Genomic DNA, 16,776 nt, shown 5'->3' on the forward strand with positions numbered 1-16,776 from the left:
CCTACACTGCTTTTCTTTCCTTTTTTTGAGATGAAAATGTACATATTCCCCAAGTCCTGTGAGATGTGGAAGGATCAATATTTATTCATCTATTCATCTTGCAGGAGGTTTGCTCCACCAGCACCTGAGTGTCTGCAAATAGGGTCAACGTTCAAAGATCTCTTTTTTTGTGCTCTCCCATTTTTATTTTGTTTTCTATGCTTTATCCTTGCCTCTAGTTATTTAGTTTTATTTAGGTACTCTTTTGCACAGCGATGGAAAGTGTTCGAAAGGCGCAACCAGCTCAGAAAGAACCGAGCTCTAAAGATGCTTTTGCTTTTTTTGGTTGCTTGTTTTTTGTTTGGGCATTATTTCTGCCCTGGCAGGCAGGCTCAGGGCCATCTTACCAGTAATGAAGGGGAAATTATCAACATAAGGGGTAAGGACTTGTGGGATTAGAGGCCAAGCGTTACGTGGCCAGTCTCAAGTAGGAAAGATGTTTGGTTTAAAAACAAAATGCTTCTTGGTTGCAATGTTTTATTCCACGGTGCGTTATCCCGATGCATCTGGTAGGATGCTCTCGGCGTCACTCAAATTCACTCCCTGAAAGTTTCTCCCTTTCGCTTATTAAATCATTCTGCAAGGGGGAAGCTGCAGGGTTCCCACTTCTGACCTGGGGCTCTTCCCACGTTATGGGGGGTGGGAGATGATGTCATTTTTCCTTTCCGATCCAGCGTGGGGGGGAATGGACGGTTTGAGCGCCTGGGGCTTGTCAGCTCTACTCAAAAGGTTGGTTTTCAGGCGCATTTCATGGTTTACATCCCGCGGGCAGGACTTTTCAGGGAGTGAATGCGCGGGATGCTGGGCTGGGAGAAGGGAGGACTCTGTCTATTCAAATAAAGGCAGTGTTGGGGACTTTAATGAATTAAATAAAAGGGAGAAAAAAGCAGCATCAATCAAAAGGGGGGAAAAAAACAGGATAATGCACGCAACAAATACTTCCCCCAAGTATTATTTCCTTCTATACATTCTTCCCCCACCCCCTTCCCCTTCTTTCTTTCTGGTTTTTAGTACGTTTTCTTTCCAGCTTTGCTGTGACCTCCATCCGCCTCCTCTTCCCTTGGCGCCGCCTCGTTTCCTTGCCGGCTCAGATTGCCTTAAAATACCCGATTCAGCAGAAAAAAAACAAAAAAAAAAGCTTTCTGGCCTGGATGGCAGAGGGGAGAGAGAGGAGGGTGCCGGGGCTTGGTGGGGAGGAGCGTGCTGGGACCACACAGCTGGACACTAATCCCATTAGTTGGAGGCAAAGAGAAGGAGGAGAGGCTTGGCCAGCCCTCTAACGAGAAAAGGACTTAACGAGCTGGGCTGGAGTACGCAGGGGAGATGCTGCATGGGAGCCAGCTGGGAAAACCTCCAGGAGTTTTGCTATCAAGATGTGTCCCAAAGAGAGGGGGCGGCAAGCTTGGAAGTTCATAATGAACTTTTCAGGCCTTTTCTGGGTTCCCCGTTGGGTGCCGAGGGGGTGGTGGGACATGTACCCCTTCCTGGTGCTGCATGGGCTGGGCTTAACAAGGCACTGCTGTAGGTAGGGTCTCCAAGACACAAACCCTTTTATTAGGAACTTGGTGTCGGCGGAGGCTCGGTGATAAATGATTTGTCACGGACACTTTTTTTTTTTTTTTTTTAAAAGGTGCCCTTATTTTGTTGCCAGAAATGTAGATGCCAGGCTTTTCATCAAACAGCGCCGTGTCCATCCTGGGAAGCTGCCATGAGGATGACTGCCCCTTTTGTGCACCTAAGAGCTTCCTCGCAGGCTGCCTTCCCTGCGAGCTCCTGTGTGTTCCCAGCCTGCTGTTCCCTTCTCGGCTCAGAGGCTGCACAGGGATTTTGGGTCAGGTTGAGGCGAGTGGCACTAGATGGATCACAGGCTTGGAAAACGTGTCCTATATTCAACATATTCTCACTTTCTTCCTTGCAGTCTTCTGATGGTAAGCTTGATGTGAGCTTGACCTTTTTGAGTTGCTTGCCAGCCTCAGCACCAAAAATCAAAGGTTTGGCTTTCCCAAATGCCTTTGTCATCGCTTGCCTTGCATGCTGGAGAAAGCACATCTCAGCACGTCTCCTTGCTCCGAACCAAGCATCACTGTGCCGACCCTAGCAAAACCTGGCCCGTCCTCTGACGCTGGGCTGAATATTTGGTGACTGGGGGAATTACAGAATCATTGAATGTTGTGAGTTGGAAGGGACCCACAAGGATCATCGAGTCCAACTCCTGTCCCTGCACAGGGCAATCCCAAGATTCAGACCATGTGTCTGAGGGCACATGTTGGCCAAATGCTTCTGGAATCTTGTCAGGCTTGGTGCCATGAGCACCTCCCTGGGGAGCCTGTTCCAGTGCTCCACCACCCTCTGCCTGAGGAACCTTTTCCTGATGTCCAACCTCACCCTCCCCTGGCACACCTTCCTGCCATTTCCCCTGGTCCTGGCGTTGGTCACCAGAGAGAAGAGATCAGTGCCTGCCCCTCCTCTTCCCCTTGTGAGGAAGTTCTAGACCGTGATGAGATCTCCTCTCAGTCTCCTCTTCTCCAGGCTGAACAAACCAAGTGACTTCAGCCTCTCTTCATATGGCTTCCCCTCTAAACTCTTCATCAATTTTGTGGCCTCCTCTGGACACTCTCCAGTTGCTCTTTTCCCGTCTTGCTTGCTGCCCATAGCAGGGATTGTGATATTATCAAAGCAAAATTAGCACCCCCCAGCCACAGTGGCTGCTGTGTGCCAGGGCTGAAGGGTGGGAGACGGGCTGGGAACCAGCAGGGGGTCCAGTGTTTTGTGTCCAGCTTTGCTTTTCAGCCTCTTGTCATTCAGTTGAGCTCCATGAGAAGGAATTACCCAATTAAGCCCAGGGTTGTGTTGGCCGTTCAAAAGCCCAGGCATAGTTGTCTCCTCCACTGCTTGCCCCTGATGCTCTCAAAGCTGGAGCTGACCCCATTTGGAGGAGACAAGCTGAGTTTATGGGCTTAGTTAAGCCCAGCCCTGGTATCAGCTGGTTTGCTGGGGTTTTTGTAGGATATTGCCCATGATTTGGTTAAGGATGCAAAGGTACTTGGTGTTTTCCTATTGTTTCAGGTTACTAAGGAAACCCTAATGAGTCAGAGTCCTCTCCAGGCTGGGACTTGCCCGGCTCCCCTCCAGCACATTGGCTGAATTATTGGTCCCAGGGGCTGAGTGACAAAGAGTGCTCCTGAGACCCCGCAGAGGAGAGTGTTAGGGGGAAAAAATCAGTCCTCTGGCTTTAATTTTAACCTGGGATTATATGAAAAGACAAGCCAGAGTCTGGATTGCTCAAGACACTGTTTTGCTGAGCTTGGTGCCATTTTAGGAGGGAGGCTAATCTAAAATAATGGGCAAATTATAATAGATTAATATGCATAAAAAATAGTTAGTATATATAAATTAATATATTATATATAACACATCCTTCTGGTGTGTGGGTTTGTTTTGGGGTAGTCCATGAGCCATCTCCTTGCTGACTGATCATAACAAAAAATACCTCTGATGTCTCTGACGCATGCACACGCGTTTTCCCTTCCCCTGTATAGACTCCCGTGTTTGTTGCTATGTTTTTGGGACAACAGAGCCTGTTGCGTAGAGAGTCGTGATAAAATCTATAGTCTTGTTCTGTGGAGCAAACCTCCCCTGTCCTCCTTTCCTCTGTATTGAAAACGTGGGTAACGTGGGTCAGCCCGTGCAGAGGGTGGTCTACATCCCTGCCAGGGGTGCAAGTGCATGTAGCAAGCCCCATAATGTGGTCGGGAGGACTTTTGCCTCTGTTCCAGCCCCCTCAGCTCCAGCAAATGGGCTTGGGGTGAATCCACCAGTGCAAAAACTGAGCGAGGGAATAAAAGAAAGGAGCTTAAAGATGACTTGGCTGTTCTGAGTAAGCGATCTGGGGTTTTGAAATGTCAGCTATTCTGCTGGTTTGGCAAATTCTTCTCGTGTCTCTCTCTTTTGTTTTCTTTCCCTGAAGAACGGCAAGGTCTAGACGTTGCCAGTGCGGTTTGCTGTCGAGATCTGGTGTCTGGGGCTGCAGACTCGGGGCTGGCCAGACTTGCAGGGATTTAGGTAGGCAGCTTTGCTCGCTCCTGGCGCCAGCGAGGGTCTTGGGCGGGGTTGGGGGGTGAACCATGCACTTTGCAAATTCATTGAGCGTTTTGGAGAGGATGCACAGGGTTTTAATGTCCCTTTCACTCTTTGTAAAGCTTAGCGTCGTCCCCTGGGCGTTGCAGGGCTGGGGGCTTTGGAGGTGCCTGCGAGGGTCCTGTGGGCTGGTTGTTCTTGCTGGTTTGCCCTTAACACACAGCTAGCCTTAAGGGCTGGGCTTTTTTAGGAGAAAAAGAAATCCTCTTTTAAATGAAATAGGAGAGTATTTCTTGCCAGGTGACAGTATTATACAGGCTGGGCATCTAACGACGTGGGCGAGAGGGATAAGATCTTTATCCCATCTGTCTTCAGGGAGGTGGGTCCCTTTACGGAGCCCTTTGCTGAGCAGGTGTTTTCTGGAGGGATTTTCTTTGAAGATGTTGACTCACTTCATGGCACCCGCAGAGGGCAGGGGGAGTTGTGCCAAGCCTACAAACTGCTCTCCAGGCCCATTTCCATCCCCTCTACCATCTTGAACCAGCTCCAGGGTGGGCTGATGAGCAGCAAGCACTGAGGCCTTTTTATTTTATTTTATTATTTTTTTAATCAATTATTTAAATCTGTCTATTAAGGGAAGTCTGTAGCCTTGGGCAATCTGGTTCCACATCTGCTTTTCTGAATTAAGGTCACTGCTGAGCTGGTATCTGTTAGGTACAGATCCTAGCCTAAATGCTGCCTCCCCTAGATGAAACAGGGTTTAGGCTTAACCCTTTGGTTCAGAGGCTGGAGGGATACCTAGTCCCCACTGGCTGGGGGAGAGTGGGATTTAGCCGGGAAGGGAGAGGTCTGCACGTCTCCCTGGGATGCTCCAGGTCATGGCAAGGTCAGGCAGTGGCTTGGCTGGGAGCTCCAGCTGGTGGAGATGTCCCTAAGGCAGGAATATGGCTCATCCTGATGGATCGAGGGGTCCTTGGGAGCAGTGAGCAAGCAGGAGAGTGCTGGTGGATGACGCTGAGGTGCTGGCTGAAAAGGAGGCTCAATGATGGCTCGTTACATACAAGGGCAGGGAGTGACCGAACAAGGGGTGACGGCTTTAAACTGGAAGAGGGGAGACTGAGATGAGAACTGAGGAAAAAATTCTTTCCTGTGAGGGTGAGGAGGAGGAGAGCTTGCTTGAAGCCAGCTACATAGGCAGTGGGATGCTTCTGGGGATGAAGGGAAAAAGGAGACACTTGGAAATGGAGGATATTACAGGGGTGTGCCTTATAAACTGACTTTAAACTGGAAGAGGGGACATTGAGATGAGATCTGAGGAAAAAATTCTTTCCTGTGAGGGTGAGGAGGAGGAGAGCTTGCTTGAAGCCAGCTACATAGGCAGTGGGATGCTTCTGGGGATGGCCAGGTTGGATGAGGCTTTGAGCAACCTGGTCTAGTGGGGGGTGTCCCTGCTGATGGCAGGGGGATTGGAACTGGATGATCTTTAAGGTCCCTTCCAACCCAAACCATTCTGTGATTCTATGAGTGATGCCTTAGCTCCCGACAAGTGCTGGTAGTGAAGGAAAATGCATAAAGATTTGGGAAGGTGAAGGAAATGGCCGTGTTTTCCCGTTTGTTCCCCTGAGCTATCCCACAGGTCCAGCTGTCTGGCTCTTCAGGGCCTATAGCCTGAAAAATACAGCATATTTTTCATTTCTTCCTCTCTCCCCCTTTTATATTGCCTGCCATACGACACAACCTTCCTCCCAACCCCACATGTCCCCCCCCCAAAAAAAAAGAGTTAGCATGGGAAGAAATCCATCGTATTCTCATTATTCTTACAAAATACTGGTGCGGCATGAAGGAGCATCCCAAGCACAGTGGGCAGGGATGAGGTGAAGATGGGTTGTGCTGCGTTACCTTTCCATGCTGCTGAAGCAATGACCCCACAGGGCTTACAGGCTGTGCGGCCAAAGGGATGTGTTAATGGGGATGGAGTGGTGATTTATTTATTGATTTATTTTTTTTTTAAATCAATTTTGCTGCATTCAAGATGTGCATCACCTCTCTGCAAAGGTTGGAGATGCTCCACGGGAGTATTTGTTGTCATGGGGAAATGTTAATGCTGGGTTTCTGGGTTTAAAAATGGTCTGAGTGGCTATTTCAAACTGAAGCACAGCCTCTAAATTTCATAAAGCACTCATGCAGTCTGGAAAATGTCAGACTGGATGTGGGTAGCACTAAAGGGGCAGTTGTCACCCAACCCTCGAGTTCAAAAGTAAGCCTTAAAAAAAGAAAAAAAGAGGAATGGGGGGAAAAAAGACAAAAGCTCCATAAGTCTGTCTGTATAATATTCATCTAGTCTGGAAAGCTGTGATAGGACCGAGGTAAATTATTTTTCCCTTGGACAAAGTTTAATTTAAACTTTAATTCTAGTCAATATTAAAATTGGTTTTAATTTTACTTCCTCGACTTCTGAACTGAACCCCCATTTGTGGCAGCGTTCATTTTGGAGACATTTGGGGAATAAGAAAGTCCCGTTCTCTAAAAATCAGTATTTTTTTGTCTGAGCTGTATTTTCACATGTGCTGTGAAGGCTGGTGCAGGATCTCCTGTGCTTGCATGGGTTTACAGCTGCTGGCTCAGTTCCTCCCTTGGTAACCGACTGTCACCTTGCTCAGCTCTCAGGAACCTTTCTCGTCTGGATGTCTTCTTTTGATAGCAATTAGGAGCAGAATTTGTTTATTCATCCTAGAAACACAGAAGGAAAAGGTTATAGCTCCTTATTTCCTTTGCAAAGTCATTTTTAATAGCCGACATTGATAGAGATCTTATTGACTCATGAGTCCTCCCTCTTCTTTTCATTGTATTGTCTTCTCCTGGGGTTTTGGAAGCGGTAGGTCAACTTTGACTCACTGGTATAACTGAGTAATGCCCTTGCTTTGATAAGATGGCTTACCTCTTCCCAAAAAGCCATTTTTTCTTTCCAACCAAACACAAGGGTGCTGGAGTCCAAAGTGTTTCCTTCCATCTGAGGAATTCATACTCTGAAGGGGGCAGTGACTCATTGCGAGATGCTTGGTGGTGGAGGCAGCCCTTGTGGGAAATGTAGCCCTCCACTCTCTTGATGGGATGAATGATGTCATTGACCATCTGAGCCACTCATCCTGGGAAAATTTGGCTTATTCCAGCTTGGCTGTTTTGTTTTGTGGTTTTTACACATGGAGATGGGAGGAGGGAGAGATGAGATCTTTGCACCTGGTCTTGCGCGGTCTTGGAAAGTGAGGTAGGATGCTGAACGTGGGAGCGTCGAGGACAAAAGGGGCTTGAGAGCTGGGATGGTCTAAAGTTCTCTGTTTTATTTCTCTTCCCTCTTCAGGTGGATGAAATTTATCACGATGAGTCCCTGGGTGTTCACATCAACATCGTGCTGGTCAGGATGATCATGGTGGGATACCGCCAGGTAAATATAGCACTCGGACCTGGCGAGGAGGAGATACTGTTCAGGGTTTTTCAGACGCTTTCCTCGCTTGAGCTCTGCTGTGGGAGGCCATGATCAGCATTTATCTGCTTGCTCTGGGGTGGGGGAAAAACCGTGAGAGGCTTCCTCAGAAGCTCCAAGGTGGCTAGAGGTGATGGGACAAAGGTGGTTTCCTAAATGGGCAGGAACTGGATGTTAGTGAGGAAGGGCCAAGGCCAGGATCTCCTGTGTCCCAGCCTTGACTCAGAAGCTCTGGAAGGCTTTGCTGGCTGTCCTGCAGCTCTCAGGTGGTTTGGGCGCAGGCAGAAAAAGCTCGGGAAGGTTTCATGTGGTTTCTCAGGTTGCATTTGTTTTTTAGGACTTGTTTGGGCTTGGCAGCCAAAAGAATTTTCTTTAAAACGATGTGATTTGCTATATTTCTTGTGACAAGCCCTTATCCTACGTGAAGCATTCTAACAGGGCATTTGTGAGTCAACACGGTGATGTTTGTGTGTGTGGTCCACAAATAAACCCCATTAGGTCTCGGAAAAACTGCTTGTTACAGAAATCTGCTTGGCTGTCAGAAACCAAATACATCCTAGAGACCCAGGGATGGTTCTCAGGAGCAGGGACAAGGATGGAGGCTGGCTTGTTTTTGGAGGCTCCTAGGAGACCAGGAATGTCATCTCCACCCAAGAAAGCCAATAATATGTCTGGCTTGGTGTTTTTGCTCTGGGCTAGAGGATGATATACGGAGGGGAAGGGACTCAGAGCTGTGATGTTACAGCCAGTAACTGAAAGGATGAGAACCGAAGGGCTCTGTTTAGGATGATTTATCCTCCCAAAAGCCTGTGTCAGAGGCAGCCGCTTTGTCTGGCTACGTCACTGCTTGGGTTTGGGGGATGATGTTGGAAGTGATGAACAGATGTTTGAATCCAGGTGAGATCTCAGCTCACCACTGTTTAGGTGAGCTGATGCTTCCTGAGTGAGTCCTCCTGTGACTTCTTGTCTCCCACCTTGCACTTTGTAGGATAAAACCTCTGTGGCTTCCACTTACGGGCCAGGGGAAGGGTAATATTTCTTACCTTTGTTCCCACTGCTGCGGCTCAGCAGGTACCTGCCTGAGAAAATACTTTCTTTTATAGAGCATCATTTATTTATAGAACATCATTTTGCAAAATGCTAATTTTGAACAAAAAAAAAGAAGATGAAGGACAAGGTAACTGCTATAAACTAGTTCTGGACACTTCCACCTATTTTCTTCTGGAGTCTCAGTCCCTGTGGGTCAAGTTTTACAGGGGAGCGTTGCTCTGCTCATTGCTGAGCATCAGCATCTCATGATGTCTCGACAAGGAGCCCGTGCAGGAGCTGACAATCTGAATCCTCTTTGCTTCGCAGCTGCTCTCCTCTTTATATACTGCTGTCCTGAGCATTTGTGTGACCGAAGAGGGTCATATACCCTCCTGTACCAGACCACATCCATTTTTGGGAGTTATTTCTTTGCTATTTTAAAGTAAAAAGGTGCAGTTTATTTTATTTTTAAATAAAAAGGTGTCTTTTTTTAAATAAAAAGGACATTGTTTCTTCTACTGATGGAGAAGGACTGCTTAGGAGTATTTCCAATACCAAAACTCTTGGCAGGTTCCCTCTCCCCCACTAACTTACTCATCTTTTTTTTTTTTTTCCTTTTTCTTTTTTTTAAAAAAATCTTTACCCAGTCAGTAAGCCTGATAGAGCGAGGGAATCCATCTCGGAGCCTGGAGCAGGTCTGCCGCTGGGCTCACTCACAGCAGCGCTCCGACCCGCAGCACGCCGAGTACCACGATCACGCCGTGTTCCTCACCAGGCAAGATTTTGGTCCCGCAGGTATGCAAGGTACTGTATTTATCTCGATCAGGTATGTGCAGTTTGCTGGGGGAAAGCCAGCGAGGGGAGAGGATTTCTTGCAAACACAGTCTGTTTCTTAGCCAGCAAGGTCTGGAAAAAGGTTACAAAAATTGGTATTTCTTTAAAGTGAAGCAGAAGAAAGACAGAATTAATCCAGAGCATCAACCTGAACGGATAAAAAAAAAATCTTTATTCATTCTGCCCTTTGGTTTCATCACCAATCTTCCCCTTGTCCCAAAGTGCCCTGAACAGTTTGAAAATAACATAAAAAATGATAGAGTACTACAGGGAGCTTCATGGGGCTAGTCAGTCCTTTCTGTCCTCTGGAGGACCTTTAAAACCTGGTTTCACATGGATGGGTTTCTTGGCCCTCTTAGGGCTGGACATGGGAGCATTGAGTAAACCCTGAGCCAAAGAGGAGGTCAGAAGGAGTGATGGCATTATTCCCCTCATCCTCTTGGTGCAGAGGCTGTGCTGACATGGTCTGAAAAGTTAAAAAAATAAGTTGTGGGAAAAGCTTCTGGCATTTCACAGCTCTGTTAAAAAGGTGGATGATTTGGTGACATCATGAGAAGTGACTTCTCCCAGTTCTCCTGAGCCTGCTGCCTCCAAATTGCCACCTTCTGCTTCCCACACTGCTGGCAAGGTCTGAATTTCCCATCGGGAGGCTCCCTTTGATGCCACAAACACGCTGGTAATGTCACACTGACTTGTAGCATGAGTCCTTCTGATGCACCTGGGCGGAAGGAGAGATGGAGAAGGAGTCCTGTCCTCACCTCAGTTACCTTCCTGGAAAGGTTCTCCCTGCAGCAGGGGATGAACCACAGGAGACAACCATCTGGAAGCCCTCTTGAATGAGCTGTTGGCCATCAAAGAGCAGAGCTTGGGTTGCGCCAACAGCCTCCCTGCTGAGCCGTTGACCTGCCTTGGGGACCTCATCCGGAGTCACACAGCAGAGTGGGTGAAATACCAGATTTTGTTTTGTTTTTCTAGACCCTTCCTGGCAAAGTGACTGTGTCCAAAGGCATTGGTGAGAGGACCTTTTTTGGCATGTCTGCAGAAGGGGGAGACTGGGCTCCGCCTTGTTGGGAAGGAGTTGTGAGATCGATGGAGTAGCCCTGCTCTAGGGATGCTCGTTCCAGCTCCTTCCGCTTTTCCCTGTGGATCTGCCTCCCTGCTTTTCACACATCTCTGGGACGGATGTTTGCCTTCTGCAGAAGTCCCTGTGGCTGCCTTGTCCTTGCCTGGCTGTGTTGCACGGCACAAGGTGTGGGTGCTCCTCACCCATTGGGAGCTGCCCTCTTGCTGGGCTGCTGGAACAGTAACACCTTGCTTACTCTTGCCTCTTTTCCTCAAAACAATGTCCTTTTAGCTCTATACCATCTCTTTTCAGTTCAGGGCTATGTGCAATGAAGGACCAGACTGTGGCACCTCCAATACTTGCTTATGACATACATTCACTGGTGGTATCTAAGCAGCTTGCTGAGGTGATGGCAAACACCTGCTGTCTTCTTTAGTCACTGCTGTAGGGTGTATGTGCCAGTTGGGGAGCATCTGCCCTGCTCATATATACACTGAAGCTGAGCTGAAGGCAGAGGTGGTCTTGCCCTGAAGACCCTACAACCTAAATGAACAAGCTGGGAGAAAGGAAACCTTTGAGGATGAAGTCCTTCAAGTCACAGGGGCCTGGGAATGAAGCCTAAATGTCAAGGCTGTGCTTAGTTTGATGCTTCATCACTCCTTACAGTTGTGTGCCCAATTAGCAATGGAGATGAGGCAGAATTGGACTCATTAACCCACGTGGTCTTCTTAGCCTAGGCTATTTCTATGCCGGCAAGCCAACCATGCTCCATCCCCATGTCCCTGCCAGACATGGCTCTTACCTTCCCCTGTGTCATGTCACCTCCCTCCCCTTGGCCAGTAAACCAGACCAGCATCTGGTCTAGCATGGCACTGGTTGCAAGTCCTTGCAAAGCGTTGCAGTCTTGCGGCGTAGCTCTTCTCTGTTGCAGGTCCAAGCTCAGCCCTGAGGAGGTTTACAAAAACTTCTCAGTGCTGGCAACAGCCCTGCTCATGGCATCTCTTAATGGGGATGGGAGCAATTGTGGCCAACACAGAGAAATGGTGGTCCGTGTATAAGGTCGGAGAGACTGAGAGCAGGTAGGAAATGTCCATGAAGAAGAATAAAGTGCATTTGGAGGAAGCAAGAGACTGGCTGGTATGGTGAGGATATGCCAGTTCTCCTGTGTTTGTGTCTGGTAAGTGTAGTGTAATCTAGTCTTTACCAATTAAGTATTTTCCAGGTGGTTGCTTCTTGCCAGCATTCTCCTGTGGGCAAGCCTTTCTACTTCTTCCAGTTCTCACTGGGGTCTTAATTATGAAAGACCAGTGTCTGCCTTCCTGAGCATCCGCCTTTTCATATTCCTTTGTCCCATCTCCTGTCTAGATATCCAGAGCCTCTTTGGTTGGGAACATGTCCCATTTTCATCCTAGACAAAATATATTTGCTCTTCCCTTGTACAGAAAACTTTCCACATCTTTGCTCTTTCTTGTGGAAAGTTTCATGGAAGGGGGAAGAAAAAAAAATCTTTTAAAGCGATTTATCCAGGATTTGGCTCATTACTGTATGGGCAAACCCAATTATCTGATTGTCTCGCTCAAGCTCTTTGTTTTACCTGTTACCTTCTGCCTTCCTTTTGACTGCAGTACCCGTTGAGCACGTCGTTTCTCTGCTCTCTTTCTTAAGGTGTTTTAATTTATTTGTTCATTGGAGGAAGTCTTTTGCCCACTTGAACGTGGGGAAGATGAAATACAAACGCTTCCCCCAGTAAATAATATCTTGAATGTATTTATTGAAGCTGCGTTGAGAAGATCCTTGTCATTGAGGAGGTTTTTGTGAGGTTATGTGGTGCTTTGCAGGCAGAAGTGAACTCACTCGGCATGTAAGGGGACTCGGGTATTTATTTAAACTTGGGCTTTTTGCTCAGCAACTTGGGTTCACCTCCTTCGCTTGGAGGAGAGGCAAAAATGTATCCATCACTTCCCACAAAATACCATGTGAGTGAGCCCTTCAAAGGTTCATGTCTGGGCTTGTTTTGAAAAATTAAATTATTATGATGAGAGAAGTTTCCTTTACAAGTTCCAGTGCAGATGGACACCCTGGAAAATTTGTGCTCAGCTGATGAATAGAAATACCGAGGCAAATGCCCTCCCCAAACCCCCTTGGTTTTGCCTTATTCCTGGGGCAATGGTAATTTCTGGGTGTCCAGTGGTGCAGCAGCAACCTGTCCTTGTCTCATCAGGCATCTGATCCGCTCAGTGTGGCTGCAGAGTCAATTCCTGTTGACTTTAGGGCAGAGCTGTGGGAAACCTTTTATTTTTTTTGCTTTAATCTCTTGTCTTTGGCCATCTGCATGGTGCTGGGACCCAAGTGACCGATGATGATGGCGGTGGGTGAGCTCAGCGGACCCTGTATTTTGGCTGGGGTGCGTGCAGGAGGGCAGGTGTAGGGGTGTGCCTCCACTCTCAGCTCGTCAGCACCCTTCTCCTGCAGCTCAGCTTCCTCTTTGAGCATCCCTATCCGCAGGGCAGAGTTATCCAGCATGGGCCTGCCCTGCTTTTGCCTCTTGGACCTCTAAGTCCTTCCTTCACTAACTTCCTTTCCCTTGATGCCAAAAAGGGTCAGTCTTTAAAAAAAACAAAAAAAAATAAATTGGAAAGTTTATTCTAGGAGGTGTCGAGGAATTAATTGAATTGGACAGAAATACTGTGAGGAAAAACCAGGAAAATAAATGAAAATCGAGATGAGGCATTGCTGAATGGGTGGGGGGAAGGCTTCCCTGCCCGCAGCTGCCCCACTGCACTGCACTTGATCGAGGGCTGAGGTCTGGGCGGTGCATGGTCCTCCCTGTGCCCGGGGCTGGTGTGGGTGCATGTGCGGGTGCATGGCAGGGGTCCCCTGTAGCCTGTGGTCAGTGAGGCTCTGCTTTTGGCAGGGCTCTGGGGACACCTCATGCCTTTCCTTCTCTTTCTTCCTTTCTTCTTTTTTTTTTTTTTTTTAAATAAAGAAGAATGTGGGGGCTGCCATTTCTGGGCTGGGAGGTGGTGGTCACCGGCACTGGTAAAGCACCCATGGGGTCCCTTGGCTGCCCTCACTGCCCTGGGTGTGTTGGCATGAGGGCAGAGAGGTGCCAGCAGGCCTCGGCATAACATCAGCCTACTCTTGGCACTGGCAGCCGGGATGGTCATACTGGTGAGCAAGTCAGGTCCAAGTGACCTGGGCAGCTCCTCCTCTTCAGCGCCTTCCTCTTTGTTTTCTGCTCCTGTTGCAGTGAAGCCAGGCTGTAGGGGGTTTTTATTAATTTTTCATTTTTTCCCCCCTCTCTCAAAGGTTTTCTCTCTCCTCTCGTCCTCTCTCCTTCCTTTTTCTCTTGCCCCAGGCTATGCGCCGGTGACTGGGATGTGCCACCCACTGCGTAGCTGTACCCTCAACCATGAAGACGGGTTCTCCTCAGCGTTTGTCGTCGCCCATGAGACTGGCCACGTGTAAGTCACCAGGGCAGACCTGGCTGTCCCCTTCGTTGGAGAGACAAGTGTGGTGGTGTTGATGATGCTTTGCAAAGGGACTTCCTGCAGGTGCAAGTGTCCTCACCACTGCAGCACAGATGGGCTGGTGTAAATCCCCTGGGAACCCAACTTTACACCGGCTTTTCCCACCAGGTTAGGCATGGAGCATGATGGCCAGGGCAACCGCTGCGCTGATGAGACCAGCATGGGGAGCATCATGGCACCACTGGTCCAGGCTGCCTTCCACCGCTACCACTGGTCCCGCTGCAGCAAGCAGGAGCTCAACCGCTACATTCAGTAAGTCATCACTCTCTCCAACTCCCTGAAAGGAGGGTCTAGAGAGGTGGGGGTGGGTCTGTTCAACCAAGGAACAAGTGACAGGACAAGAGGAAATGGTCTCAAGTTGCACCAAGGGCAGTTGAGATTGGATGTGAGGAAGAATTTATTTCCTGAAAGGGTTCTCAGGCATTGGAAGGGGTTGCCCAGGGCAGTGGTGGAGTCCCCATCCCTGGAGGGATTGAAGAGTCGTGTAGACATAGTGCTGAGGGACATGGGTTAGTCGGGGACTTCTCAGTGTTGGGTTAATGATTGGACTCGATGACCTTAAAGGGCTTTTCCAATCAAGGCGCTTCTGGGATTCTGTGATTCAGTTTTAACCAGGAGGGGATGTTCTCCCTTAGGATGGTGTGACTGCTCACATTTGGTAACAAGCAGCTCCCGCATGAAGCAAGGGATGGGCAGGTCCCCATTGGGATTGCTTGTTTTGGCCAGCAAAAATGCGTCCTGGGAGGTTATTTTCCCTTTTTCTTCTACTAACAACTTTGATTCCTTGCACAAGCCTGAATTGGTTTTGGGCTGCGGAGGCTGGAGACAAATAGGAGCCTGATAGAAGCTGGAAATGTCAACGGAGCAAGACCTCTTTGCAGGTGGAGCACAGACCCAGATCTCAAATACTTTTGCTATTTGCTTTGGGAAACCCGTGTGTTTCCCAGTAGTTTATAAACTGGTTTTGCTGCATAATAAAAAGGTGTAGAAACAGGCCAGCAGTTTTCTGTGCGTCAGGGCCAAGCTGAGTCACAGGGAAGCAGGTGGCAGTGGTGGTACCTACCAGCACCAAGGTGCCCTGTTCCCTAGGGAGCTGCAGGCAGAGGAGGGATGCTTGTCTTTGAGGGACTCTGTGCAGTTGTTCTGTGCTGAAAACATGTTTTCCAGTGGTGGGTAGTTAGCATCAGTGCCAGGAGAATTCAGATTTCTCCGTATCCGAATCTGGGGAGAGGGCTGGAGATGAGGGAAGGGGTGAAGGAGGGAAGTCCTCTGTGTCTGACTCTGCTTCACCCCTGTGTCTCTGCAGCTCCTACGACTGCCTCTTGGATGACCCCTTTGAGCACCAGTGGCCCACGTTACCCAAGCTGCCAGGCATTAACTACTCCATGGATGAGCAGTGCCGCTTTGACTTCGGTGTGGGCTACAAAACGTGCACGGCGGTGAGTACGGAGCCCATACAGGTTGTATGCCCCTATCGCCCCACCAGGACCCCCAGCTGGGTGCTGCAGGGGCGAGGAGGGGTGTCACCAGCTCGCCGGGGCTCCCCACTGCTGTCCCAGCCCAGCTCCTCTGTGCTCCCCAGTTCCGCACCTTCGACCCCTGCAAGCAGCTGTGGTGCAGCCACCCTGACAACCCCTACTTCTGCAAGACCAAGAAGGGGCCACCCTTGGATGGGACTGAGTGCTCTCCAGGCAAGGTAGGGGCTGGTTCTACTTGCCCCCTTCTTGGGAGGGACAGGGACACCCATGAGGGCAGCAGGCAGTGGGTACCCAGTTTTTAGCTGGTGTTATTCCTTATTTTCCCCAGTTTGCACTCAGATGAGGACTTTTTCTTCTCATCCACCTGCTTCTGCAGAGAAGCAGGATTCGTTCTGTCACCTGGCAAAATGATGTCATTGCACATCCAGCCTCATGATGTCGTCAGGCTTTTACCTTAGGCATGCCTGTTAGCACAGTGTGAAAGCACGGATACGTTGGAAATGCTGCTGGGCCACATAGTTTTCTGGGTGGTTCTTTGCTGGAGAATGGATGAGCATAAATTATCCAACAACTTTTCATGAGTTTCACAGAATGGTAGGGGTTGGAAGGGACCTCTGGAGATCATCTAGTCCAAATCTAGATCATCTAGTTTCTGTATGAATCCCAGCAATCTTGCTGAAAATGCTGCCTCCTCGAGTGCTCGAGTGACCGTTTGCCAAAAGCTTCCAAAATGAGGCTTTTTGAAACGCATAGAGATGGTTGCATGTTGTGCTGGCACATGGTTCCAGGGGACGGCAACGTCTGGACTGGCAGGTCCTTCCTTCAGGCTGTGATGAACATGAGCTAGGGAGCGTTTTGCCTCTTTGGGGACCTTCCGTGTGTCTTTTGTAGTGGTCACGGAAGGCACCGTTGTCTAGGCACCGTTGTCTTTTCCCCATGGCTGGAGTTAAACTCCAGGTCTGGGTGCCCATGGGGTCACCCAGCAGCTTTGTGCCAGATGTGACCTGCGTGCCTGGGAAGAATAGTGGAGCTCTGGATCTCATTTACCAAAATGCCCAGCAGCTTGCTGTTGTCCTCCTTGCAAAAGTTTGGGTTCATCCTCCCTGTGCCAGCAGGGAGACATCCCCAGGGCTGATCCAGTGTTGGACCCAGGAGTAATTCAGTGCCTGCCCAAGGATCTGTGTGGGTCAGGTGAGGCAGTTTATGATTTAAAGTCCAGGAATTAAAAAATTTGATGTTAGGGAA

The 16,776-nt window shown here is 49.0% G+C and overlaps 1 protein-coding gene across 1 annotated transcript in view; it reads left to right on the top strand.

Annotated features, from left to right (window-relative positions):
• The window catches only part of ADAMTS14 (ADAM metallopeptidase with thrombospondin type 1 motif 14), a gene marked incomplete at its 5' end in the record, with an annotated part of 27,727 nt that overhangs the window by 3,068 nt on the left and 7,883 nt on the right, over window positions 1-16,776 (top strand). Inside the window, 6 exons of the mRNA XM_029087486.1 lie at window positions 7,475-7,558; window positions 9,274-9,430; window positions 13,882-13,987; window positions 14,162-14,305; window positions 15,360-15,492; window positions 15,636-15,749. Coding sequence (XP_028943319.1) covers window positions 7,475-7,558; window positions 9,274-9,430; window positions 13,882-13,987; window positions 14,162-14,305; window positions 15,360-15,492; window positions 15,636-15,749 — 738 coding nt within the window. The remainder of the gene's footprint in view (window positions 1-7,474; window positions 7,559-9,273; window positions 9,431-13,881; window positions 13,988-14,161; window positions 14,306-15,359; window positions 15,493-15,635; window positions 15,750-16,776) is intronic.

This window comes from Antrostomus carolinensis, unplaced genomic scaffold (assembly GCF_000700745.2).
Source record: "Antrostomus carolinensis isolate BGI_N321 unplaced genomic scaffold, ASM70074v2 scaffold35051, whole genome shotgun sequence".
NCBI classification, from domain to species: domain Eukaryota; kingdom Metazoa; phylum Chordata; class Aves; order Caprimulgiformes; family Caprimulgidae; genus Antrostomus; species Antrostomus carolinensis.